The sequence below is a fragment of the Callorhinus ursinus genome, unplaced genomic scaffold (genome assembly GCF_003265705.2).
Source record: "Callorhinus ursinus isolate GAN/ISIS: 27379988/994484 unplaced genomic scaffold, GSC_fseal_2.0 scaffold72, whole genome shotgun sequence".
Classification (NCBI taxonomy): domain Eukaryota; kingdom Metazoa; phylum Chordata; class Mammalia; order Carnivora; family Otariidae; genus Callorhinus; species Callorhinus ursinus.
Window position 1 is genome coordinate 5,799,593 of NW_027397134.1, and position 27,427 is coordinate 5,827,019.

Here is a 27,427-nt window from a genome sequence, read left to right on the forward strand (position 1 = left end):
ATGGAAACTTTTTAGGCAGTTTTTTGGGCAACCTTTTAAAATTTTACAAAAAATTTTTAATTATGAGAAAGTTGAAGGAGGAATATAATGAATATCTGTATACTTTTCACCAAATTTACTAATTATTAACATTTAATAGACACATGATTATACTTCATTATCTATCTCCTAAGAACAAGGACATTGTAAAAGAATGTCAGATTTTGCCAATTGTTCTGATATTCCTTCTTGAGATGTTTTTCCTGATCCAGATTTCATTATAGAATCATGTATTGTTTTTAGCTCGGATAATTTTATTTGTTTTTACAATATGTTATTGTGAAAATTTTCAAACACAGAGACAAGTTGAATGAATTGTATAGTGAACACTCGTATACCTACCACCTGGGTTCCATAATTAACATTTCGCTGTACTGTTGACCCTTGAACAACATGGATTTGAACTATATGCATGGGTCCACCTATATGTGGATTTTTTCGGTAGATACAATACAGTACTGTAAAGGTATTTTCCTTTTTTTTTTTTTTAAGATTTATTTATTTATTAGAGAGAGAGAGCACTCGTGCATGCCAGCAGGTGGAATGACAGAAGGAGAGGGAGGGAGAGAGGGAAAGAATCTCAAGCAGACTCCCTGCTGAGCACAGAACTGGACTCAGGGCTCTATCCCACAACCCTGAGATCATGACCTGAGCCGAAATTAAGAGTCAGACACTCAACTGATTGAGCCACCCAAGACCCCCTCCTTATGATTTTCTTAATAACACTTTCTTTTGTCTAGCTTATTTTACTGTAAGAATATAGTATAAAGTACCTATAACATACAAAATACGTTAATTGACTATTTATGTTATCAGTAAGTCTTCTGGTTAACAGTAGGCTGTTTGTTAGTCAAGTTTTTGGGGAGTCAAAACTTAAATGCAGATTTTTGGTTGCACAGGGCAGGGGCGTCAGTGCCTCTAACCCCCATGTTGTTCAAGGGTCAACTCTTATTTCCTTTACCACTTATCAGATTACCTTTTTATATCATTTAAGAAATAATGCATCTAATAAAAAATTATTTAAAAAACTAATGATGTATGGTGATTAACATAACAATAAAAATTATTTAAAAAAATAATGCATCTTTGTAGAAATTTTGAAGAATCTACAGAAGAGCATAAGATAGAAAATAAGAGTGGCTCTGCTCTCCCAACTGAGATGGTAATAAGATGATAATAGTTACTATTTGTATTCTGGGCTTACTGTGTATAGGACACTCACTATTCTAAGCACTTTAGTATCTTGATTTCATTTAAATATCATAGCATTCATTGTGATGGTTACTGTTATCCCATTTTACATAGAAACTTGGACACAGAGTTTAAGTAACTTATCCAAAGTCCATGGAAGATTAAGTGATGGAGTATGCATTTGACTCAGAAAGTCTGGTTCAGAGTCTATGCTTTTGACCACTGTATTCTTCAACCCCATATTGATCATACTTTAAATTATTGGTTGATCTTCTTTTGGGTCCTCTATCCCTGTGGGAATTTCATGAAAGTAATGGGCCATTTCTTACCCCAACAAAACCATTTATCCTTTCATGCTGTTAAATTCTTCATACCTCTTCAGTGGATTCCTGGAATCTTTTTATTTTACATTTTTTTTTAAGATTTTATTTTTAAGTAATCTCTACATGCAGTGTGGCGCTTGAACTCACGACCCTTAGATCAAGAGTTGCATGCTCTTCCGATTGAGCCAGCAGGCTCCCCTGATTCCTGGAACCTGAGAACCTCTTTTGGCTTAAGAATATATGAAGTTATTTCTACATAACGAATATGAATGAGTATGAATTCATTTGAGTATAATTATGGACATATTAAAACAGATCGTAGAAAGCATGAATGAGTTACAAATGTAGATTTACCTATGTATAGGACTATATCATTAATATATTAAAAATTTCCTCACATCATTAAAAAGTCAACCCCAACATTTTTTAGATCAAAAGCTTTGGTTGTGTTTTTCTTAAAAATAATACAGGGGGCACCTGGGTGGCTCAGTCTTTAAGCGTCTGCCTTTGGCTCAGGTCATGATCCCAGACTTCTGGGATTGAGCCCCGCATCAGGCTCCCTGCTCCACAGGGAGTCTGCTTCTCCCTCTCCCACTCCCCCTGCTTGTGTTCCTTCTCTTGCTGTGTCTCTCTCTGTCAAATAAATAAAATCTTCAAAAAAAAATAATACAGATTTATTTTAGGAAAATCACAAAATACAGTTAAGTACAGGGTAATACAATAAAAAACACCCTTAGTTCCACTCCCCAGATGCAGTCATCATCACTTGGGTGCATCGAACCCTATTCTCTGTTTATAGAGACAAAAAGTAGTTTTCACAGAGATATGGTCAGACTCCCATGCTTTTTTTACATGATGTTTTAAACCAGCATTTTCCACTTACTCCATCACAAATGGCGCTCCCTATCAAATACTCTGTTTCCATAGCATCATTTTTAATGCTATGCAGACATTTCATTTGATTGCTAACTATTATTGAACACTGAAGTGATTTTCAACTTTTCACTATTGTCAAAAGTTCTACCAGTGAATGGTCTTACAGTCTTTAAGCACTACCTTAGTTATAACCTTAGCATAACCTTATAACCTTCGGTATAACCTTATAACTTAGCATAACCTTAAGCATAAACTTAGGATAAGTTCCCAGAAATGGAGTTATTGGGTCAAAGATATTCTAGATCTGTTAAGGCTTTTCATTTGTGTAGCCAAATTGCCTTGCAAAACCATTGAAGTAAAAAAAATCCCATTTTCCCAGTAGTCATGTTATTTCTCTGTCCTTGCCAACACTGAATACTATCTTCTTTCTTTTTTTTGACTTGTTCCCAGTTAGAGTGGAAGAAAAGTTATCTCACTGAGTCTTAATAGTCATTTCTTTTATTACCAAGAGTGAATGTTTTCTTAAGCTTATTGGCCTTTGTATTTCCTCTTTTGTGAATTGTATATTCATCTTCTTAGCTAATTTTTTCATCTTTTTTGTTTTTTGTCTTATCCCGGGTCTGACTTTGCAATCCAAAGGGAAGTACTTTTAATACTGTGGTATGTTTCTCTGGATCTTTTTCTGTTTGGCCCATTTTATTAAGATTTATTTTTTTTATTTTTTAAGTAATCTCTACACCCAATGTGGGACTTAAACCTACAACCCTGAGATCAAGAGTTGCATGCACCACCGACTGAGCCAGCCAGGTGCCCTTGTTTAGCCCCTTTAAATTGAATGATTTTCTTAGCTTGCTTTGTTTTTAATAAAATCAAATATACTTGGATGAGAATAGCATTGTGAACCTTCATATACCCATTACTCATATTAAACGGTTATCAAAGAGGATCATGTCATTTTTAATAGCTATATAATATTTTGTTGTCTAAAATTTTATCATAATTTATTATTTTTTTTAAGATTTTATTTATTTATTTGAGAGAGAGAGAATGAGAGATAGAGAGCATGAGAGGGAAGAGGGTCAGAGGGAGAAGCAGACTCCCCGCTGAGCAGGGAGCCCGATGTGGGACTCGATCCCGGGACTCCAGGATCATGACCTGAGCCAAAGGCAGTCGCTTAACCAACTGAGCCACCCAGGCACCCTAAAATTTTATCATAATTCTTTATTGTTAGATATTTAATCTTTTTCTAATTTTTTAAAAAAGATTTCATTTCTTAGAGAACAAGCAGGAGGGGTAGAGGGAGAGAGAATCTCAAGCAGACTCTGTGCTGAGCACACGGTCCAATGTGGGGCTCGATCTCTTGACCCTGAGATCACGACCTGAGCCGAGACCAGGAGTTGGACGCTTAATCGACTGCGCCACCCAGGCGCCCCAGTCTTTTTCTAATTTTTTAAATTGATCTCTGTCTGCTGTAATAGACAGATATATAGTTATGCGTTCCTAAATCTTTCTTGCTTTTTTTTTAAGACTTTAATTTTTTTAGAGCAGTTTTGGGTTCCTAGCAAAATTGAGAGAAGGTACAGGGATTTCCCATACACCCTCTCTACCAACACCTACATAATGCCCTTCTCATCATTATCAACATCCTTTACCAGAGTGATGCCTTCGTTACAACTAATGAACCTATACAGATACACCGTAATCACTGAAAATCCATAGTTTATCTTAGGACTTGCTCTTGGTATTTTACACTCTGTGGGCTTGGACAAATATTTATGACATGTCTCCATCATTATAGTATCTTACAGAGTATTTTCACTGCCCTAAAAATCCTCAGTGTTCTACTTACTCATCCCTTTCCCCAAACCCTCAACCCCTGGCAACCACTGATCTTTTTAGAGTCCGTATAGTTTTCCCTTTTCCAGAAAGTCATGTAGTTGGAACCATACAGTATGTAACTTTTTCAGGTTGGCTTCTTTAGCTTAGTAATATGCATTTAAAGTTCCTTCATGTCTTGTCATGGCTCAATAGCTCGTTTCTTTTTTGCACTCAATAGTATTCTGTTGTCTGGATATACAGTTTTGTTTATCCATTCATCTGCTGAAGGACATCTTGGTTGCTTTCAAGTTTTGGCAATTATAAATAAGGCTTTTATAAACATCCATGTGTAGTTTTTGGTGTGGACCTAAGTTTTCAACTCCTTTGGGCGCATACCAAGGAGTATGATTGCTAGATCATATGATAGCAGTATGTTTAGTATTGTAAGAAACCACCAAACTGTCTTCCAAAGTGGCTGCATTATTTTGCATTCCCACCAGCAATGAATGAAAGTTTCTATTGCTTCACATCCTCACCAACATTTGGTGTTGTCAGTGTTCTGGGTTTCGACCATTCTAATAGATATATAGTGGTCCCTTACTGTTGTTTTAATTTGCATTTCCCCATATGATGTGATGTGGAGCATCTTTTCATATGCTTATTTGTCATGTGTGTATCTTCTTTGATGAGGTGTCTGTTTAGGTGTTCTGCCCATTTTTAAATTGGATTGTTTGTTTTCTTATTGTTGAGTTTTAAGGGTTCTTTGTGTATTTTGGATGACAGTCCTTTATCAAATGTGTCTTTTGCCAACATTTTCTTCTGGTCTGTGGCTTGTCTTCTCATTCTCTTGACATTGTCTTTTCCAGAGCAGAAGTTTTTAAATTTTAATAAGGTCTAGCTTATCAATTTTTTTCTTTCATGGATGTGGCTTTGGTGTTGAATCTAAAAAGTTATCATCCTATCCAGGGTCATCTAGGTTTTGTGCTATGTTATTTTTTAGGAGTTTTATAGTTTTTCATTTTATATTTAGGTCTATGATCTTTTGAGTTTTTTTTTTTTTTAAGATTTTATTTATTTATTTGACAGAGAGAGAGACACAGTGAGAGAGGGAACACAAGCAGGGGGGGTGGGAGAAGGAGAAGCAGGCCTCTCGTGGAGCAGGGAGCCCGACGCAGAGCTGGATCCCAGGACCCCGGGATCATGACCCGAGCCGAAGGCAGACACCTAATGACTGAGCCACCCAGGGGCCCCTTGAGTTGGGTTTTAAAAATTTTTCTGCCAAAACCCAGAATCAAACCATATTTTTTAGTTAATTTTTATGAAGAGTGTAAAGTCTGTGTCTAGCTTCTTTTTTTTTTTTTTTGCCTGTGGATGTCCATTTGTTCCAGCACTGTTTGTTGAAAAGAATATCTTTGTTCCATTGTGTTATCTTTGCTTCTTTGTCAAAGATCTGTTGATATATTTTGGGGATTCTATTTCTGGGTCCTCTATTCTGTTCCATTAATCTATTTGTCTACACTTTCACCAATGCCACACTGTCTTGATTACTGTAGCTTCTTGAAGTTGGATGATGTTAGTCCTCCAACTTTGTTCTTCTCCTTCAATATTGGGTTGGCTATTCTGGATCCTGTGTGTTTCTTTTCTTTTCTTTTTAAGATTTATTTATTTATTTTAGAGAGAGGGAGAGAGCGGGGGTGGGGGCGGTAAGGGCACGGGAAGAGGGAGAGAGAGTCTTACGCAGACTCAGCGATGAGACTACTTGAGCCGAAACCAAGAGTCAGACACTTAACTGACTCTGCCACCCAGGCGCCCCCTGTGTGTGTGTGTGTTTCTTTCTTTCTTAAAAAGATTTTATTTATTTATTTGAGAGAGAGAGAGATATCAAAAGAACATGTGCAGGGGCGGGGAGAGGGAGAAGCAGCGCCCCCCACTGTGTATTTCTTTAGGATATGTTCCTAGCATTAACATTACTAGATTAGTGCAAATATTTTTTGTAATACATTCACATGGTTCAAAAACTGTAAGGTTCAGAAGGTCTACAGTAAACAGATTCCCACCCATCCCTTCTTTTTTTTTTTAAGATTTTATTTTTAAGGGGCACCTGGGTGGCTCAGTCCGTTAAGCCTCTGCCTTCAGCTCAGGTCATGATCTCAGGGTCCTGGGATTGAGCCCTTCATCAAGCTCCCTGCTGAGCAGGGGGCCTGCTTATTCCTCTCCCCTGCCCCTGCTCAAGCTCCCTGTCTCTGTCAAATAAATAAATAAGATTTTATTTATTTATTTGACAGAGACACAGCGAGAGAGGGAACACAAGCAGGGGGAGTGGGAGAGGGAGAAGCAGGCTTCCTGCTGAGCAGGATGCGGGATGCAGGGCTCGATCACAGAAGCCTGGGATCATGACCTGAGCCGAAGGCAGACGCTTAATGACTGAGCGAGCCACCTAGGCACTCCAATAAATAAAATCTTAAAAAATTTTTTTTTATTTTTAAGTAATCTCCACACCCAAAGTGGGGCTCCAATTTACAACCCTGAGCCAGCCAGGTGCCCCATTTTTATTTTTGTTTTTAAAGATTTATTTTTAAGTAATCTCTACACCCAGCATGAGGCTCAAACTCACAACTCTAGATCAAGAGTCTCATGTTCCACCGAGCAAGCCAGCAAGGCTCCCTGCCAACCTATCCCTATCTACTAATCTAGTTCCCTGACCTAGACGTGTTTATTAAATATGTATGTAAAACATACATGTTTTTTTTTAGGCTTTTTATATACCACCTAATTGTAATTCAATGTGTGAAAATTTCATATTCCTACTCAATGCTAGGCATTAATATAATCTCAAGGCAATTTTTAAATATTTTATTTTTGTTTTCAATCTTTGTGACTATTGATGTGATTAGTTTTCTTTGTTAATGTTTATTACGTGCATTTGACTTTAATACTTATTATTACATGGTAAGTTACCCTAACCTCGGGAATCCCATCTTCTCCTTTCCTCCGAAACCGTGTGAGGGACCTGATGTATGTAATAGCTGTTCAGTATTTTATGACAATATTCCTTTCAGAGTGGTGGTGCAGAATGAGAGGAGAGAAGAGTGGACGTCACTCCTTGTGACCATTAAAAAACTCTTCATCCAGTATCCAGTGTTGGTGCGACTGGAACAGGCAGGTACTGCATTCATATGGTAGGAGGTGCAGCAGGGAAAGGAGATGTAGGATGGGAGCTAGGAGATGAAGAGGTTCATGCTTGCTTCCCTCCCAGTGCTGGGCCTAGTTTCTGCTTCTGGTCAGGTTCCTATTTCCAGTTGGGTCCAGCTGTTCATTAGGTATGCAGTGAATTCAATAATGTCCCTACTACAGGGTGGAGCCTGTGGAGCCACTTTCCACTTGTTCTTTTAGAGTTCATCTTACATGGGATACTTTTCCTCTCTTATGTCTTTTGCTTCAGAGGGTTTTCCTCAAGGAGACAATTCTACCTCAGCACAAGGAAACTACTTAGAGGCCATCAATCTGTCATTCAATGGTGAGTAAGGACACTAGCCATGGTGAGCTGGCATCTTGTTTAGCACATGGCTATGAACTTCTCTTTACTAATGTCCAAAGACCCAGACCAGTTGATAATCTCTCCACCCACCTACCCCAAAGATTAATTGAAAGCAGTAACTTCTGATTGGATGGTTTTAATGGCCAGCGTTTAGCTTTTGGGTCTACTTTTGGGAATTAACTTGCTGTTCTCATCTGCTTCTCATGGTAACCTGAGAATAAAGAGCTAGAAAGAATCTTCCTTGGGCTGTTTTACTAAAACTGTGTTCTTGCTATTTTTTTACTCCATCCCTCAATTGCTTCTAGGTAATTAAAAAAAAATTTTTTTTAATTACAAAAAGAACTCATTGTTCCTAGAATTCTAATAATCAGGGTATATCAAGTAAAAATGAAGATCTCCCCCCTTCCTTTACTGTCAGTTCCCTTCCGAGAGGGAACCTTGTTAACAGTGTGGTGTGATTTCTTCCGAAGGTTTGTCCCTGCATTTATATGTTAGGTGATAACGCTTTGTTTGCAAATAACAGAAACGTACTGAATTGGTTTACACAAAAAGGGAAATTTACTCTCAGGATATAGGGACCTGGTGGGGCTACCAGGAAAGGTTTGAACATCATGCAGAAGAAGGTGGGGACCAAGGTGGCTCCAGGAACTGCAAAAGCAGGTATTCCTAGAACAGTGTTCAGCTCCCAGCTCTGTCAGCTCTCTCCTCTCTGTTCAGAATTCCATGTTCCCAGCAGGGTCTGATCGGCCCAGCTTCGGTTAGGCATCCATTGGCACTGGCCAGCGGTGGAAGTGATGATGTGTGGTCACTTCACTGTGCATATAACCTGCCCATGTGTCTACACCCAGGTGCCGGGGATTCTGAAGCACAGGGTGTTGAATTAGTGAATCTTTTTGTCATATTGGAATATCTTTGGTTTTCTAAAATCAGGATTGTATAGGACAGAAATAAAAATTAACTTGCCAGATTTACAAAGTCCACTCTTTTAAATATTGTCTTCAATTAATATTTGATTTTGGTAAATTTCAATACAGACTCATTTATGGATTGTTTAAATTTAAATGACATGAAACTTGAGCATTTAATGCTGCACAAGGCAAGTATTAGGCATCAATGAGGGGGTGTTAGTAAAGGCAACAGTGACATAGTCTTGTGTTCAAGCAGTTCTTAATGTAGACGGAGAGGCAGATGTGCACACAACTAACTAGAATTCAGGTCAGAACGTGTCTGTTGCTGCAACAGAAACATGGACAAAATACTCTGAGGGCACAGAGAGGCTCGCCAGTGGCTGGTTTTTGAAAAGCTGTAACCTCTTCATTTGAGAACTTTTGCTTTCTTTCAAGTGTTTGACAAGCACTACATCAACCGCAACTTTGACAGGACTGGGCAGATGTCTGTGGTGATCACGCCTGGGGTAGGTGTGTTTGAAGTGGACCGTCTACTCATGATCTTGACCAAGCAGCGGATGATAGATAACGGTAATCCTCCCTGGTTTATGCTGTCTCCGAGTGTTTATAGCCCGACTTACCCTTAGAACTCTGAGCTCTCCCTGGCTAGAGGTCCTGGAGATGTGAATAATGTTAGGGGACAAAAAAAGTTCCGTGGTCAAATTGGTCTGGGAAATGCTGGGTCATACACAGTTTAGGCAGATTCTCTCATTGCAGGTTTTAATATGTTAGTGTATCATGTCTATCGCTAATGGTACTCAGAATTTCACGAACATATATGACACTGGAGAACTCTTTTTGGGGGGATTGTTTCAAGTAACCAGTGTGCCATCAGTCTGCCTTGGGGAGGACTATCAGCTCTTCGGATTTGGTCCTCCCTCCATGATGTACCATGCTTCCCCACCTTGTATCCCTGGCCTCATTAAATTTGTGCTTCAACAACAAGATGGAGGTGGACTGTAAATCCTGATTGCCCATAAAGAAGCTCCATTAAATGATATGGATTGTTTTGCTTTTTCCCTGAAATAACAAGGTTGCTTTTCCTTTCTGGCCTCGAAACTTTAGTCATGGAGGCTTGGGTTGTCTTTTTGACAAATCATGATCTACAAAGCAGTCAAAGGCTAATTGTCAAGCATTCAATAATTGCAGGCTGTGATGGGACCTGGTAAAGTGGAAAGAGACAAAATGCTTATTCTTTGCTATGTAGGCAAATGAGGTTATAAATCATAGGATGGGAAGTCAGCTTTGCCTCATACCCTGACCCAGTTCAATAGTACTGTTAATAGACTGGGACACTTATCTCTACTTCTTTCCACCCCCACCCCAAACTCTTTTTGTCTTCTCTCTTTTAGGAATTGGTGTGGACTTGGTGTGCATGGGGGAGCAACCATTACATGCTGTCCCGTTGTTCAAGGTGATTCGATTTTGGATTGCTTCCTAAAGGCCAGTTCCTAGTACTAGGATGATCTTGAGAATACTTCAGAACAGGAAAGTTCCTTGTTTTCTAGCTGATCTGTGCACTGGCTTTTTCCCTTCTAGCTGCATAATCGAAGTGCACCTCGTGATTCTCGTCTGGGTGATGACTATAATATTCCTCACTGGATAAACCACAGGTGGGTGTGACCTTGATTCGTGGTAGATGATACGGGTTTTAAATAACTTCCTTGCCATTTTCTCTTCCCATCTGTTAAGTTCTTACAATAAAACCTTTTTGTTAAGAAAATGCGGAAACCAAAGTTCCAACATTTGCTTAGAGCTTCTGTACGTGCAAAGCAGTGGCAGTAACGTAAGAACAGTCTAGAGTGAAAAAAATAGAGGCAAATTTGAAGGACTTATTTCTATTATTAGCCCCAGCTCCTATGACTCCCAGCTCCCACAGATCATAGCAGACGAACATTGTGCCCGGCATTCTGTTTGTAGAAAAATCCCCATGCCTCTTCACATGGGACAAGGCCTCAGTGTTTCTGCTGATTGAGGCTCATGCCTCTGTGTGGTGTGTCTTATGCCTCTGTCATTGCCACTGCCTTGTCCCATCCTCATCTTTTTGAATAACTGCAATCATCTTTTTATTTTTTTTTTAAGATTTTATTTATTTATTTGACAGAGAGAGAGAGAGCACAGCAGGGGGAGTAGGAGAGGGAGAAGCAGGCTCCCCACTGAGCAGGGTGCCCGATGCGGGGCTCGATCCCAGGACCCTGGGATCATGACCTGAGCGAAAGGCAGGCACTCAACAGACTGAGCCACCCAGGTGCCCTGAATAAGTGCAATAATCTTAATAGTGTGTCTATTTCTGATCTCTCTCCTTCAGTCCATCCTTTAGAACAGGGTTTCTCAACCTCGACACTACTGACATTTTGGGCCAGATCATCTTTGTTGTTGGGGGGCTGCCCTGTGCATTGTAGGATGTTGAGCAGCATTCCCGACCTCCACCCACCAGATGCCAACAGCACCCAGCCCCAGGGTGACGACCAAACAAAATGTCTGCAAGAACCGTGGCTAAGTGAATTTTCCTATCAAAAAACCTGGAGAGAGTTAAACTGTTTCTTTGAAATTTTCTGGTAGAACTCATAACCTCCTGGAAACTCTCTATGAGAACTAGATAACCTCAGACCTGCCAAAAGTGAAAAGCCTTGGGCTATTACTTCTTTTTAATGTTTTATGATTTTTAAAAATGCCTGTAGGCTTATGGAAAATGCAGTTGAAACCATTGGAAACTGGGGAGGGAAATCATTTAGACTAAAAAACAACAAAATAAAAAAAAATCAAATGTCTGTTGCGTTGCCACATGCCTCCTGGGTGGCAGAATGCCCCCTTGTTCCCCACTCCCCCCCCCCCCCCCGCCCTCGTATTGAGGATCAGTTCTTCGGACCAGTGGTTTTCTTCTTTCCTTCCTTTCTAATTTTTTTTCTTAAGCACCCTTTCCTCCTTTTTTTTTTTTTTTTTAAGTAAAAGTCTTATTTGCAACCAAATATAAAATAGTGAAAAAGTACTCTGTGTCCTAATGTAGTAGGCCTGGATGTTGCACCAGGGAACCCCAGGGGTATGGGGACCAGCATCTGTCAATCGCTGCTCTACCTGGTTGCCAAAGTCATTTCATGAAAACTAAGTCCTGTTGCTCTTTTTCTCTAATTCCTCACACCAGCTTGATGAAGACTAAAGTGTTTGACATTCGAGGCCTTCTCCCCCACTCTTGCCCTCTTTTATCCTGCATAGCAGATGCACACTTCTCCTACTTCTGGGCCTTTCCACCTCGAGGGCCTCTCCACCTGCCCTCTTCCTCGCAAATGCCTATTTATCCTCTAAAACCTGGCCCCAACATCTCTCTTCTGTGAGTTCTTCCTGTGCTGTCCTAGAGAGCCAATAGCCACTTCCTCTTTAGTGCTTCTAGAGCATTCTGCCCTTCTCTGGATTGTCTGTTTTAAGCTGGCACTCCACGAGGGGCAGAAGACTGCTTGGCTGTGCCCCAAGCTAAACAGAACCTTTAATTCTGTCTTCTGTTTATTTGCAAATCTTTGCTGGAGACCAGCCTGAAAATTCATCACAAATGCTGATTCCGGCCTTGTAGTTTTTCCTTTACCTTTGTTATGGGCCTTGTTGCCCTTGTTATGGTAGTTGCACCCAGTCAGCTATAATCATTCATAGGCGAAGAATCAAGAAGGAATAGTGGTTTGGCCAGCTGTGTAAGGATGGTCTGGTCACCCAGTAATTATCCTGTTCTGAGTATGCCTCTTCTTTCTCAGCCCAGTGAGAGACTCTCTGGCTGTTCATCCATGTGATTCTGTTACGTACATGTATGTGTAACTGTTCAGTGATGCTCAGTTTTGTATGTTGTCATTGCATTGCTTGATGAGGTCACTTTAATAAAAAGTGCCTGCTTCCCAAGAAGATGCCTTCAGAATCTTCCTCGTCTTGTGTTTATGTTACTGCCATTCTAAAAACTTGGTTCAAGTAAATAGTATTTTGAACTTTTTTGTTTTTTCACTTATTCCAGAGAGCAATGTATCTTCTTTTTTGTCAGCCCTGTAATTAGGTTTGGCTTTGTAATCTTTGAATAGACATTCGGATTCTTTTGCCCATTAGAAAACAGCTACTGTTTAATTATACACCATATTTCATGGTTTTTTGTTTAGTTTTAACAGGACAGAGTAGCCATTGCACCCAAAAATATATAAATTTAAACACTGTAATTTCCCCAAATTTTAATTAATGATAGCTTGAAGGTTTCCTGATTCATCACTTTATTTTTCATGCCAAATTGGCTCTCTGATGCCATTTAAGATGGACAATAGATTCACACAGGTGGGGCTTCAGAATCTGAGAGCTGGGATGGCCCGAGGCCTGCTTTTCACTTCTCACTGTGAGCCTTGTTTGCTTGAGCCAGGCAGGGACAGGAGCAAAGGGGGCTCATAGCCTGAGAAGCACGGCTGCTCATAGAGGCCATTGTTCTCATCCTGTCCACGAGCCTCTTCAGAAGTGTCCCACAAGGCCAGGGAGCTTACCTGAAGCATAATCAAATTGTCTTCAGTGAAAAATTACCACTCTCAAAGTACTTTTGGTTAGTAATGAAAATTGATCCAAAAAGTAAATTAATGGCAGATATATGAGTTATAAAACTGGGATATCACAGACTATCCCTGGAGTTTGTTTTAGAGATCATAGAGACCCTCCAATCACACTGTATAGGTGAGGAACCCGAGTTCCAGAGAGGTAAAGTGGCTTGCAAGGGTTGAACAGCAAGTTCATGGCAAGGCTGAAGCTATTGGTTTAACCATTTGAAATTGTGATAGTAAACTGGTTTTGACCTTCAAATACAGCAACTTCGTGTGGATAAATCTAACAGAAGGCCATTCTTCTGGCTCATACCACTTTTCCACACAAATCTTTTTATTTATTTATATTTTTTTCAAATTTTTATTTAAATTCTAGTTAACATATAGTGTAATATTGGTTTCAGGAATAGAATTTAGTGATTCATCACTTCCACTCAGATCTTTTGTCATTAATATCTGGAAAGAGAGCAGCATCCTCTACCCAGTACTTGCCTTGGTACTACTTGGCGGGGGGGCAAGTGCCAGGGGCTGGTTAGATTCCGGGTCTGACTGCAGTTAGTATTCTTATGTTCTTGTGCACATAAAGTTAGTTACTGGGATTGCCCTGCAGTCCACTGGTTATCTATTGATACTGCCTTTTTTTTTTTTTTTTTTTTTTGTCTGTGATCAGAGTTATGATGGAAGGTGGGGATTGGTTAGTATTCAAAACATCTTTCCCATAAGTTAATTATAGATAAAAGAGAACAGAGAGACATGTCTGAGAAATGGAAAAGGCTGTACAGCCTCTATTTACTCATTCATTCAGTATACCCAGGGCCAGCTTGGGTCTCCCAGTTTTCCTTTGTGCCTGACATGACTGCATTAAGGTATGATTTTCAGAGGAGTAGGAATTTGATGGTTTGTGCCTTCCCTTCTCTTCTTCTCCTCTTCTCTTCTCTTCAGGTAGGCTCCATAGCCAGTGTGGAACCCAGTGCAGGGCTTGAACTCACAACCCTGAGATCGAGACCTGAGCTAAGATCAAGAGTCAGATGCTCAATGGACTGAGCCACCCCTGTGGCAGATTTTCTTGAGACCACTTTTTTCTTTCCTTACCTCAGTTATTCTTGCTTACCAAATGCTATTCAACCCATGAGTGCTAAGGACCACCCTTGGGCCCAGCATCATGCTGAGTATCAAGATGCAAAAGTATCATGGTATAAATAGATTTAATCCCTGTCACAAGGAGGAGATTCTTGTCCAGTTAGGAATCAGGCCTAGCGTGAAGTAGTTTATGGAGAGTAAAGAACAGTAATTAAAACCATATTTAATGTTTATAGTAACTACAGAACAAGTTAGAATTGGGGGAATCAGTGAAGCCTGAGACATAGGCAGTCATGAGAGAGCTAATCCACGGCTGGGGTTTTAACTGTGTCTTCAAGTCTAAAATGAAAGGGGCTTAGATTAACGACCTTTTTTCTTTCACAGTTTCTATACGTCCAAAAGCCAGCTCTTTTGTAACAGTTTCACCCCGCGAATAAAACTGGCAGGAAAGAAGGTAGGTGTCACCAACTCACAGAACCTTCAGGGACTGTCATTCATGGTTATTTTGGTCCCAAGATAAGCCCTTCTCCCCCCATGGTCATTAATAAGTTTAAGATATTTGTCTTAGAACTTTATGATTTTCCACATTAAATACATCAGTAACAAGGCAGACCCTCAGACTGTAACAAATATCTTTGGGAAAAGTATGACAATTATTTGTAGTTCCTTAATAATGAAAGAATTATTCTTGTTATGATGTCACTGGTTTATTCAGACACTGGGACCTCTCAGGTACCTTTGGGGACAAAGACGTGGGCATGCAGTGCAGCAAAGGGGAAATATGAAAAGATCAAATCTTAGCAGTAAAGAGATGCAAATTCAAACAAGAATTGGATTATCTCACCAAATGGGTTTATTTTACTTTATCTTTTAAAGATTTTATTTTTAAGTAATTGCTACACCCAACGTGGGGCTTGAACTTACAACCCTGAGATCCAAGAGTTGCATGCTGTACGGACTGAGCCAGCCATGTGCCTCTGCTTACCAAATAGGCTTAAAACAAAATAATTATACCAAGTCCTGGAAAAAGTGGTGAAATTGGTGCTCGAGTACCTGGTTGGTGTACCACATACTTATGAAAGGCAGTTCAACCATGTGTATCAAGAGCAGTGCAAATGTTCATGCCACTTGATCAGATAATTCCATTTTTGGCCATGTGGTCTAAGGAAATAACTGAAGATAGTGAATGCGAATAAGGTCTTGGTCCTGTATTATTTATAATAGTGAGAAGTTAAAAATAATAGGGAAATGACTAAATAAACCATGAGATACCCACTTGATGGAATATATTCACAGCCAATAAAAATGCCAGTTTTAAGAACCTTCAAGGGTGTGTTTGATGTAAGATGAAGAGAAAAGCAGACTGTTAGGTATATAGGTGGCATATGAGGGTGCTCTCACCCATCTGCCTGTTTCTAGCAGAGCTGAACTCTGAAAGCTGTCCCATTGTGGCTGGGTTAGTAGTATCAGGGCCATTTCTTCCTTTTTGGGGGTGATAGGGAGTTAATGTTACTTGTCTAATAAGGAAAATGTTAATTTTGAGCACTGTGAGGACTCCTCCTGAAATAGACTATGTCAAGTAGTGAAGTGCTCGGAGAAGGGACTCTGCCCAGAAAGGGCACCTCCTGCCCCTCTCATCACAACCTTTTATGCCTTTATCACAACCCTTCTGGGCAAAGTGGGACACAGAGGGAACTTCTCTGCAACATGATCATTTTGTCTTTTTTTTTTTTTTTTTAAGATTTATGTATTTATTTGAGAGAGAATGAGAGTGCACACACATGTGTGTGAGAGAGGGAGGAGGGGCAGAGGCAGAGAGAATCTCCAGCAGACTCCCTGCCAAGCGCAGAGCCTGATGTGGAGCTTGATCTTACGACCCTGAGATCATGACCTGAGCTGAAATCAAGAGGTGGATGCCTAACCGACTGAGCCACCCAGGCGCCCCTGCAACATGATCATTTTAAAGAAGAAAGAATGAGTATTGTTATGAAAGTTTAAAGGGTCCTGAAAAAGATTTATTTGGGAAAAAAAAAAGCACCTCGTTCCATTTTCTCTCTGCCTTTGTATGCCATTTCAGCAAATTGGGTGATCCACTGAGTGCTGAGCTCTTGTAGGTGTAGGCAGACCTGTGAGAGTACCGTGGTGAAGGGGGAAGTGTGCATGCAGGGCTTGGGGTCAGGTAGAAGCTAGCCATGGTAGGACATACACGCCAGTGGACTGACCAAGAGCATGAAGGGCTGGGCTTGGATTTTGGCTCTGCCACCCTCCAACAGTGTGACTCTGAGCAAGTCCCCTTTTCTCTCTAGAATTGAATATCCTTGCCTGTAAGGTGGGGTGTATGTCCCCATTGGATAGAGTTTTGAGGGTGACCAAGGTGTGAGGTGGGCCTAATAGGGCCTGACATTGAGGTGGGTGGGCCTCAAGTGTTCCCTCCTGCCTTTCCATCAGTTACAGTGAGGGGTAAGGCATGGTCCCTTCCCTGGAGAGCAGCCACCTACATATTGTGCCTTGTGAGAAGTTCTATTCTGGCAGAGGAGGGAGTGATTGATTATCTATTTAATTTTACAGCCTGCCTCTGAGAAAGCAAAAAATGGCCGTGATACATGTGAGTATTTTTGAGACCTCCTTTCATCCCTTTTAGAAAGAGTCAGCTAAGCCATGGCAACAAGATTATGTGAGGTCACATAAACAGTTCATAGCCAAGTTGGGAGACTTGAGTTCCCTTTGGAAGGTCCCTTAACCACTTTGTATATTTTGTCCCGTCAACTGCAAAATGAATGGTGACAAATGTTGTTTTTCTTTTCCATAGGTCAGTTGTAGGGATTAGGTAAAAAATTTTAAAGTACTAACCGCACTGCATATTAAGATGATCTTTTTTAAGTGGGATCACAGAAGAATGAAATACCACCAAAATCTTCCTTTATTTAGTGCTATACTATTTTTTAAAGATGTTTTATTTATTTATTTTGAGAGAGAGAGAGAGAGACTCTAAAGTAGAGTCTGAGTGCGAAGCCTGATGTGGAGCTCGATCTCACAACTGTGAGATCATGACCTGAGCCAAAATCGAGAGTCGGATGCTTAACTGACTGAGCCACCCAGGTGCTGTAGTGCTAATGTTATTTTCTCTGTCACTTTGACATGTAAGTCATTTAATTTCAACAACCCCCACTTTTCTCAGGGGGACATGATGGTGATCATCTGTGCCTTGCAGATTTTGATGAAGGCCTTCTGAAGACATCTGATTGAAATGTGTTTTAATGAAAATTCATGTGATTTATGCATTTCAGCTCTTGGGACTCCAAAAGAATCTGAGAATGCCCTTCCCATCCAAGTAGATTATGATGCCTACGACGCCCAAGTGTTCAGGCTGCCAGGCCCATCCCGGGCTCAGCGCCTCGCCACCTGCAGGTTTTTTGCCAGATTCACTTTGGGGTGTATATAAAAATTGCTTGGGAAAACCTGAGGGCCTGTAGGGACCTTCATGAGAGCAACCCTGAAAATGTTTAAAATTAAAATTAGCCAGTGGAAGCTATCCCATGTAGATCATTGGGGATTCTGTTTCCAGGTTCTCTGGCCCACCCATTTTGTTAGCTGTATTTCTAGGAAGTATCTTCCCCAGATAAAGAGAGTGTTCTTCTGCTTTTTTTAACCAAGAGAAATAATTCACAGGTTCTAGAATCTTCTTCTCACTGGGCTGCCCGTAATATGTATAGATCCTATGGTCCACAGTTTCTTTTGGGTTTTTTATTCCCAGAAGGCAAGAGACCTTTCTTTAATTGCTTTTTAAATTTGCTCCATGGTATTTGGTCATATGATAGTCTTTAACTGTGATGTAGTTAGATTTACTGATATATTCATTTCTGACTATTATGTAAAAAACCCATCCCTACCCCAGGGCTTCCCTCCCCCACCAGTGGACGAAATACCATGAGTCCCTTTTCCAGATCTCTTAAACATGCAAGTTTATTTAAACACAATGACTGGAAGAATATGCATCCCTTCACACTGATCAATGAGTTTATAGTGGCTACATGATTGTCTCCTGTCCTTTTTCCTCATCCCATCCTAAGATGAAAACACTTAGAGCTCAGACAAAACATTTCCTGAATGTTGAGAACATTTAGTGCCGTTAACTACGGCTGTCCCACACATAGATGCTGCCTAGGGGCTCGGTAGTGCTTTCCTGTGCAGTATTTTTTTCTTTTTTTTGAGATTTTTATTTAGTTGACAGAGAGAGACACAGCGAGAGAGGGAACACAAGCAGGGGGAGCGGGAGAGGGAGAAGCAGGCCTCCCGCGGAACAGGGAGCCCGATGCGGGGCCCGATCCCAGGACCCTGGGATCATGACCTGAGCCGAAGGCAGACGCCTAACGACTGAGCCACCCAGGCGCCCCTCCTTTGGAGTATTTAAGAATGCTTTCATGGTCCAAGATCCTTGGTTTTCTTTTTTCTAATCAAAGGTGGCAAGACCTGGTATTTCAGAGACTTGGGTTATGTGCTCCCTGAGGGAGCAGACCATGTTTTAATTGGTGCTCTGTCGCCTGCACAGGACTGCGCATACACTGGGTCCAAATATTTACTGTTGCAATAGTGTACATATGGTCAGCCCAGGGGATCCGTTTTCAGGTTGCTTAAGCTCTGACTTAAGACAAAATCTTTCCAGGCAGAAAGAGAACAGCTCTGATGCCAGAAGGAAAGCCCTATCTATAGGTGCTAACTTTTCCATTCTGAATTTTTGTCTCCCCATTGGGCTTCTCCCCTTTTGATCCTTCTTCCTACTGCTTCCAGAGTTTTCCCCCTTAGGGAGTTTTATGTTTTAATACAGGTATACTGTTTTTTAAAGCTTTATTAGGGAAATGTTTGAACATGCTCAAATAGAGTAGTATAGTGAAGAGTGATCAGTGTCTTGTCAGACTCATTTCATTACTTTCCCCACATTTTACTTTTTGCTTGAGTATTCTAAAACAAAACCTTTTTTTAAACCTGTAAATACCATAGTGTATGTCTAACAGATAAGAATAAATAATCACAAGTACCAAAATTAACACTAATTCTTTAATATCTTCTAATAGCCAGTCTATATGCAGATTTCCCAACTGTTTCAAAAATGTGTTTTTACAGTTGGTTGGTTTGAATTGGGATCTAAAGAAGATGCAGACATTGCATTTGTTTGGATTGTCTTTTTTCTGTAACTGTTGTGTTGCTTTCTTCATTTGGCTGATTGTTGTGTTATAATGTTTAACTTGTCCTCTCTTCTCTGGATTTCCTATAAACTAGCAATTACCTCCAGAGGCTTGATTAGATTTAGGCTCAATTTTTTTTGTGCAGGAAGACTCTTGAGGTGGCACTGTGTGCTTTCTCTTGCATCATATCATATCCTGCTTAGTTGCCCCGTTTTCAGTGATACGAGATGGATCGGTGGGGATCAAGTAGGGCCAGACTGGAGCAGTCACGGCTTTACAGCTATGACCCCAGGACTTGGGCCATTTGAAAACGGTCAGTTCTTACACAACATCTCAAGCTGGTCAAGGCAGAATACCTCCTACATTATTTCCCACTCATAGATCACATTGGGGATTTTTGCTATTGGTTTCCCAAGTGGCTTGGGCCGGCGACAGGTTTGGGTGCTTTAGTTCTAGGTGGGGCAGCATCACTTGCTTGCTGGTAACTCATGGTCTCTCACTTGTCAGGTCTGTGCGAGAGCGGGAGAGTCACAATCGAAAGAGCGCCAGTTCCTGTGACGTCTCATCCAGCCCTTCCCTGCCCAGCCGCGCATTGCCCACTGAGGAAGTGAGGAGCCAGGCTTCTGATGACAGCTCCCTGGGCAGGAGTGCCAACATCCTGATGATCCCACACCCCCACCTGCACCAGTATGAAGTCAGCAGCTCCTTGGGCTACACCAGCACTCGAGGTCAGAGAGCTGAAGCACGGGCACAGCTGGGGACAGATGGGGACAGCTCCCTTCCTGTAGCAGGGGATCGGGGGGGATGGGATGTGACCAGGTGTGGGGTGTAACTCCCACATCTTAATTATTTCCATGCCAGTGTGATGAGTTTAAGTCACCTGAGCTGTATGTATGTGCCTCTAACACCTTTTCCCCCTTCACTGTAACTGTATACCGTTCTTTATGTTCATGTAGAGCTTTTCTTAGGCCTCAAGTCAAAGGTGTTTGCTTATTTCCTTTTTTAAAAATGTAAAAACATTGGGCGCCTAGGTGGCTCAGTCGTTAAGCGTCTGCCTTCGGCTCAGGTCATGATCCCAGGGTCCTGGGATCGAGTCCCACATCGGGCTCCCCGCTCAGCAGGAAACCTGCTTCTCCCTCTCCTACTCCCCCTGCTTGTGTTCCTGCTCTCGCTGTGTCTCTCTGTGTCAAATAAAAAATAAATAAATAAAAAATAAAAATGTAAAAAAAAATATTTTTTTAAAGATTTTATTTACTTGAGAGAGAACGAGAGAGAGAGAGAGAAAGAGAGAGCGCACAGAGGCAGAGGGCGAAGCAGACTCACTGCTGAGCAGGGCGGCCAACATGGAGCTCAATCCCAGGACCCTGAGATCATGGCCTGAGCTGAAGGCAGATGCCTAACTGACTAAGCCACCCAGGTGCCCCTGTTTACTTATCATTGCCATTTGTGCCATCCTTAAAATAGCCTTGGCCCCATAGTCTGCTTTAAGATTTCTCCTCGCAGGGGCACCTGGGTGGCTCAGTTGGTTAAGCAACTGCCTTCGGCTCAGGTCATGATCCTGGAGTCCCAGGATCGAGTCCCGCATCAGGCTCCCCGCTCAGTGGGGGGTCTGCTTCTCCCTCTGACCCTATCCTCTCTTGGGCTCTCTCACTCTCTCTCAAATAAATAAATAAAAACTTAAAAAAAAAAAAAGGATTTCTCCTCGCAGTTACCTGCTAACCTAGCTTGCACTAAGGAGCACAGGTGCTGTTTCTCTGTATCTTCTCCTGCCATCCAACAGCACCTGCAGCTGGAGTCTACAGGCCCCTCCTGACTTCTTACAAAACTTTTTATTTTGAGGGTGCCTGGGTGGCTCAGATGGTTAAGCATCTGCCTTCCACTCAGGTCATGATCCCAGAGTCCTGGGATCGAGTCCCGCATTGGGCTCCCTGCTCAGCGGGGAGCCTGCTTCTCCCTCTGCCTCTGTCTCTTATGAATAAATAAATAAAATTGAAAAAAAAACTTTTTATTTTGAAATAATTATGGATTCATGGAAAATTGCAAATTACACACACCCCCTACCCCCCCACACAGGGAGGTCCTATGTACCTTTCGTTCATTTTCCCCCATGGCAACATGTTGTGTAACTATAGACAACATCAAACCCAGGAAACTGACATTGGTACAAGCCACAGAGCTTATTCAGATTTCACCAGCTTAACATGTGCTCATTTGTGCATGTGTGTTTCTATGCCATTTGTTTTTGTTTTTTGTTTTTGTTTTTCTAAGTAAGCACCATGCCCAACATGGGTCTTGAACTCATGACTCTGAGATCAAGAGTCATATGCTCTACCAACTAAGCCAGCTAGGTGCCCCCTGTGCAGTTTTACTACATGTGTAGCTTTATTTATTTATGATTATCATCATAATTAAGATACCAAACTATTCCATCACTGCAAGGCTCTGTGCTACCCCTTTATAGCCATATGTTCTCAGTAATCATTCTCTTTGTCTATAATTTTAATTTCAAGGATGTTCTATAAATGGAAGCATAGCCCTTCTGACTTTTGATCACTGACTTAGGAATGTTATGTACACATGGCTGCCCCCTTTTGCCCTCCTGGAAGGATTGCTGAAGGGTGAGGAGTGTTTTCTATGCCCCAGGACATTGAAGAGGAAGGCATCAGCTCCAGCACCATATACACTGTGCCCAAGGCCTAGGCAAATTTTTGACCACAGAATAAAGTTCATTTGTTTTTTAACTGACTCAAAGAATAAAAAGGAAATGCTGAAAGTGAAAGGAGCAGATATTTAATTACATGACTATAGTATATAACCTGTGTCACCTACATTAATTAGTTTTAGCATTCAAAGGAATTTTAATACATTTGAAATTTTCTAGGTTAGCTTTTTCCCACTTTCTGGAAATTTCTAAGTTTGCTTGACAGTTACTCCCATTTTGCTGAAAAGATTCTTTTTTTAAAAATTTTTATTGTTATGTTAATCACCATACATTACATCATTAGTTCTTGATGTAGTGTTCCATGATTCATTGTTACTGCTGAAAAGATTCTTAGTAGGGTCTGTAACAAAAGCTAAATTAAACTAAACGTTAATTCTTTCAAAACCCCTGTTACTCTAAAAACCAGATCTCTGAGGAAATAACATTGTAGCTTTGGAAAATAGTTTTCTTAAAAATTATCTGAATGGTAGAATTGATTTCAATGTCCTTTAGTGATATTTGGGAGTTTATTGAAAAAGCTAAAAAGTGATTCACTGGGATATTGTAAGGCAGTATAATCTATAGGCCCTTAGTTTACTGTTTCTCTGCTATGTTTAGGGGGTCTTATCTATTTACCTACCCAATGTAACATAGAAAACATTTCCCCTTTCCTCTACACGTATTTTTGACCCACTTTATTCCTTAGTCCTATTTCTCATCCTTTTCAAAGCATGAACTTTTCTTTTAATTGGGTTTTCTCCTTTTATTTTAATAATAACTAGACCATATTCTTTTTTATTTGGTAAACCGGAACATCAATTCATTAACAGTGAAAAATATAGCTTTCATGGAGATCTGAATGTTCTCTTGCATGCAGATCAGCTTTGAGGAATTAACTATTGCTATATACCACGTTCTTTGGTAAACATTGGCTAAATATTGGTGGACAAGACAGATTCCTTGATGCCACGGAATTTGCATCTGTTGGGCCCACGTTTTAACATGGGTGATTGCTTAGTGAACATGGGATGCACACCAGGGGAGTTGGTTGTGGGTTTTAGCTCTCTGATCCACTTAGGTTATGTAGCCTGTGGCCTCCATCTCTTTAATAGGGACCTGTCTGCCATTGGATGGGGGACAGATTGAGTCCAAATATCATGTCACCTCCTTGCCTAGTCAACACTGGATGCATCCATTTCTTCAATCTTTTCTCCCAAGAGTTTTTTTTTTTTTTTTTTTTTTAACACAGTGGCATTTGATTGCTTACTTATTTCCAGGTCACTGAGTCAGTGGGAGGGGGTTCTGATCCACCCAATCATTAGGGCCCCAGGCTCCTTCTATCCTGGGGTGCCATGATCATTAGCACTGGTCTTCAAAGTTGGCACAGTAGGGGAAAAGAGAATGGATATCATGAGTGGAGATATTTGTGGTCCAGGCCTTCAACTGGAGCATGGCACTTCTGTGTTCTGTTGGCTGGAACGAATTTATTTTATTTTATTTTATTTTATTTTATTTTATTTTATTTTATTTTATTTTATTTTATTTCATTTTATTATTTCCAGTGTAGTTAACATACAGTGTTATATTAGTTTCAGGTATACAATATAGTGATTCAATAATTTCATACATCACCCATTGCTCATCACAAGTGCACTCCTTAATCCCCATTCCCCACCCCCCCACCTCCCCTCTGGTAACTATCAATTTATTCTCTATAGTTAAGAGTCTGTTTCTTGGTTTGTCTCTCTTTCTCTTTCTCCTTTGCTCATTTGTTTTGTTTCTTTAATTCCACATATGAGTGAAATCATATGGTATTTGTGTTTCTCTGACTGACTTATTTTGCTGAGTGTAATATTCTCTAGCTCCATCCATGTTGTTGCATATGGCAAGATTCATTCGTTTTCATGGCTGAATAATATGCCATTGTATGTATATACCACATCTTTTTCCATTCATCTATTGCTGGATGCTTGGGCTGCTTCCATAATTTGGCTATTGTAAGTAATCCTCCTATAAACATAGGGGTGCATGTATCCCTTTGATTTAGTGTTTTTGTATTCTTTGGGTAAATACCTGGTAGTGTGATTACTACATCATAGGGTAATTCTATTTTTAATTTTTTGAGGAACCTCCGTACTCTTCTCCACAGTGGCTGCACCAGTTTGCTTTCCCACCAACAGAGCAAGAGGTGGAATGAAGTTATTTAGCCCCAGCACAAAGGGGCTGTAGTCTCGTGTGCCTACACATTGGCTATCTCTGCCAGGGTCTGCCCTTCTAGGCACCAAATATCTATTTTTACTGTTCCTTCCACATATAGAATATACTCACCCTATCTCCCAGGGAAACAACTCAAGTCATTGCATTGAGCTCCAAGTGTAAGGTCTCCAGGCGATGTGTGGTCCTCCCTATCCAGTTTTGGGGTGGCTTCATTGGGCCAGTAATTTAGGAACCAGTAATTTAGGAACCCCCCTCTCCCAAGTATTTATTTATTTATTTAGAAAAAATGGGGGAATGGGAAGGGGAGAGGGAGAGAGAATCCCAAGCAGGCTCCACCCCCGGCACTGAGCCCCACACAGGGTTTGATCTCAGGACCCTGAGGTCATGACCTGAGCTGAAATCAAGAGTCAGATTCTTAACTGACTGAGCCACCCAGGTGCCCCTCTCTCAGGTATTTAAAAAGTAAATCAAATGTTGCAATTCATTATAGTTTGGTAAATGATTTTACTCATTTCTCTCACTCCCTAACATGTGTGATGTCCAAGATTCTGGTCAGCTTGGCTGATTGCCTGCCCATTCCTGGTTTCAACGTGGCTCTGTGCTTTCTCTTTGTGCCTCCACAATAACTGACAGATGTCCTGGAGAACATGATGGAGCCACCACAGCGAGACTCCAGCGCTCCGGGGAGGTTCCATGTAGGCAGTGCGGAGTCCATGCTGCATGTTCGACCTGGGGGATACACACCCCAGCGGGCACTGATTAACCCTTTTGCCCCCTCACGAATGCCCATGAAGCTCACATCCAACAGAAGGCGCTGGATGCACACTTTTCCTGTGGGTAAGTTGGTTGCTCAGGAAAGAGCCGGGGCTGGGAGTCGCTAGTCCTGGTCCTTGTCACTAACCAACCATGTGGCCTTGGTCAAGTATCTCAACTTCTCTACACCTCCAGTGCCCTACTCATGAGATGGGGATAAGCATGGCCATTCTGCCCACCCCAGGGGTTCTTGTGAGGATTCTTGAGGACACACTTGGAAAGGGCTTTGTAACTACCAAGCTGTGTAAACCTAAGGGCTTCTCATTTTTGTTTGGAAAGGACTGTACTTTGTCACCTGCTTTCTTTCTTAAGACTAATGCCCTTCATTCTTGTTCATTCCTTCCTCTCCTAGCTCTCTCTGGTAGTGATACTATTGTCTTGGTTACACAGAAGTTATGTTACTCTGTGTTCTCTCAGGGTTCTCTGACAACTGAAAAAAAAAAGCAGTTTTTGAGAAATGGGTAAACCATTTTTTTTTAGTTCAAATAAATTAAAAAAAACAGGATAAAATAAGTGGGTTCTATTTTTTATAATGAGATGCTATACAGAAATAAAAATGAACTACAACCACATCCAAACCTATGTTTAAATTTACAAACATAATGAAAGAAGCCCGACATAAAAAAAAGTACATTCTGTATGATTCCATTTAAATAAAGTTCAAAAGCAATCAAAACTTAAAAAAATTTTTTTTTCTTCAAATTCACTGTTTTTCCTAGCCCATCCTTTTTGATCTGTGTTCTCTCCTACAGATGATGACAGTAGGGTTTTATAAAGCTGTGGCTAAAATTAAACTTCAGCTTAATGGGCTCTGACTGGGCTGGGAAGGAACAGATGCATTAAACTCCAGGGTTTTTTCATGGAAGCGATCCTGCTGAATGCCTGTGCATGTCTAGTTACTTCCTTTCCCACTTGCCTTTAGGGTTAAAAGTTAAATAAGTGACAAATGAATCTGGTTGTTTGGGCTGTAATGGGGGGGGTCACTCCTAAACTCCTCTTTGCCCCCCTTCTCCCTGCCATAATCAGTCACATGATTTGTTTCTTTCCAATGTCTCTTTCCCTATGTTGTTATCCCCACAGGCTCCCTTTGAATTCTCTAACGAGAACTGTTGATGTTTCTTGTGTGACCTCCAGCTCTTGCTCCCAATCGTCAGGCACACTTTACTAAAACACGACTGTCTGGCCCCACTTCCTCTGTTTCCTCCTCCTGCCCACCTTGCCTGCTCATAGCTGAGGCCATCCTTTGCCCAGTTCCTCAACTTGGCATCTCCTCGCTCCTATCCTCAGATGTTCTTCCCCGAGCTCATCTGGTGGTCTCCTGCTTGTCTTTTGCCTCCTCCACATTTGGGATTTCGCACACATTGTTTTTTCTGCCCAGGTACCCTCTCCTTCAGTTCTTGCTAACCTTGCTGAACACTCACCTCGGAAGCTTCTCCTTCCCCAGGAAGCATTTTTTTTTTTGGTAGATTTCACTAATGGTGATTTCTCCCCCACCCACCCGATGTCTTTTCTGCACTTGCTCATCCTCTGCTGCTTAGAGTCACCATTGTCACCATCTCGTATATTAACAAAGTCATTGGCGTTTCACTTGTGTGTTCCTTGTCGTTTAGTTTGTTAGCCCTCCTGGGAGGGGCCCTCTACTCCTCTACGTCAGTGTTTCTCCCCAGCGTCTCAGCTTGACATGCATGAGACAGAGGCTCCTAACGTATTCTTAGGCTGAACTGGGTGACAAATGTGAGGCCCTACAGGAGGATGAGTCCTGCTCAGAAGAGGAGATGTCCTTTTGGGAAGCTGGAGGGTCATGTGTGTAATGTTCCCCTTGGTGTGCTCTCCTGTCGGTCTCTCCCAGCACCCATGTCCCAGCAGCTGGAAAGAAGGAAGAGTAAAGCTAAGTACAAAGCACTAGCTCTTGGGTGGGAATGATGCTCAGTGGATCTTTGTCTGGGTAGGACCATCCGGAGAGGCCATCCAGATCCATCACCAGACCCGACAGAATATGGCGGAGCTGCAGGGCAGCTGGCAGAGGGACCCAACTCACTCCTCTGCAGAGCTACTGGAATTAGCATATCATGAAGCTGCTGGAAGGTGAGGATGTGTGTAGGGCTCCAGAAGGTCCCTTGAAAAACTCCCCGGCACCCAGGACCATGGCAG

At 41.3% G+C, this 27,427-nt stretch overlaps 1 protein-coding gene across 10 annotated transcripts in view; it reads left to right on the top strand.

Moving 5' to 3' along the window:
* DEPDC5 (DEP domain containing 5, GATOR1 subcomplex subunit) overlaps positions 1–27,427 on the top strand; it is a 122,003-nt gene that overhangs the window by 31,177 nt on the left and 63,399 nt on the right. For 7 of the 10 annotated variants that reach the window (XR_012376442.1, XM_073886868.1, XM_025858126.2 and 4 more), the window contains exons 13-23: positions 7,307–7,410; positions 7,690–7,764; positions 9,129–9,263; positions 10,085–10,146; positions 10,272–10,345; positions 14,747–14,816; positions 16,931–16,967; positions 17,650–17,770; positions 20,053–20,273; positions 25,097–25,300; positions 27,226–27,361. Coding sequence is in view for 9 of the 10 variants with exons in the window: in XM_073886868.1 (XP_073742969.1) it covers positions 7,307–7,410; positions 7,690–7,764; positions 9,129–9,263; positions 10,085–10,146; positions 10,272–10,345; positions 14,747–14,816; positions 16,931–16,967; positions 17,650–17,770; positions 20,053–20,273; positions 25,097–25,300; positions 27,226–27,361 (1,239 nt within the window). In the remaining variant the exon portion in view is untranslated. The remainder of the gene's footprint in view (positions 1–7,306; positions 7,411–7,689; positions 7,765–9,128; positions 9,264–10,084; positions 10,147–10,271; positions 10,346–14,746; positions 14,817–16,930; positions 16,968–17,649; positions 17,771–20,052; positions 20,274–25,096; positions 25,301–27,225; positions 27,362–27,427) is intronic. The other 3 variants (XM_073886869.1, XM_073886871.1, XM_073886870.1) reach the window with 1 other exon arrangement.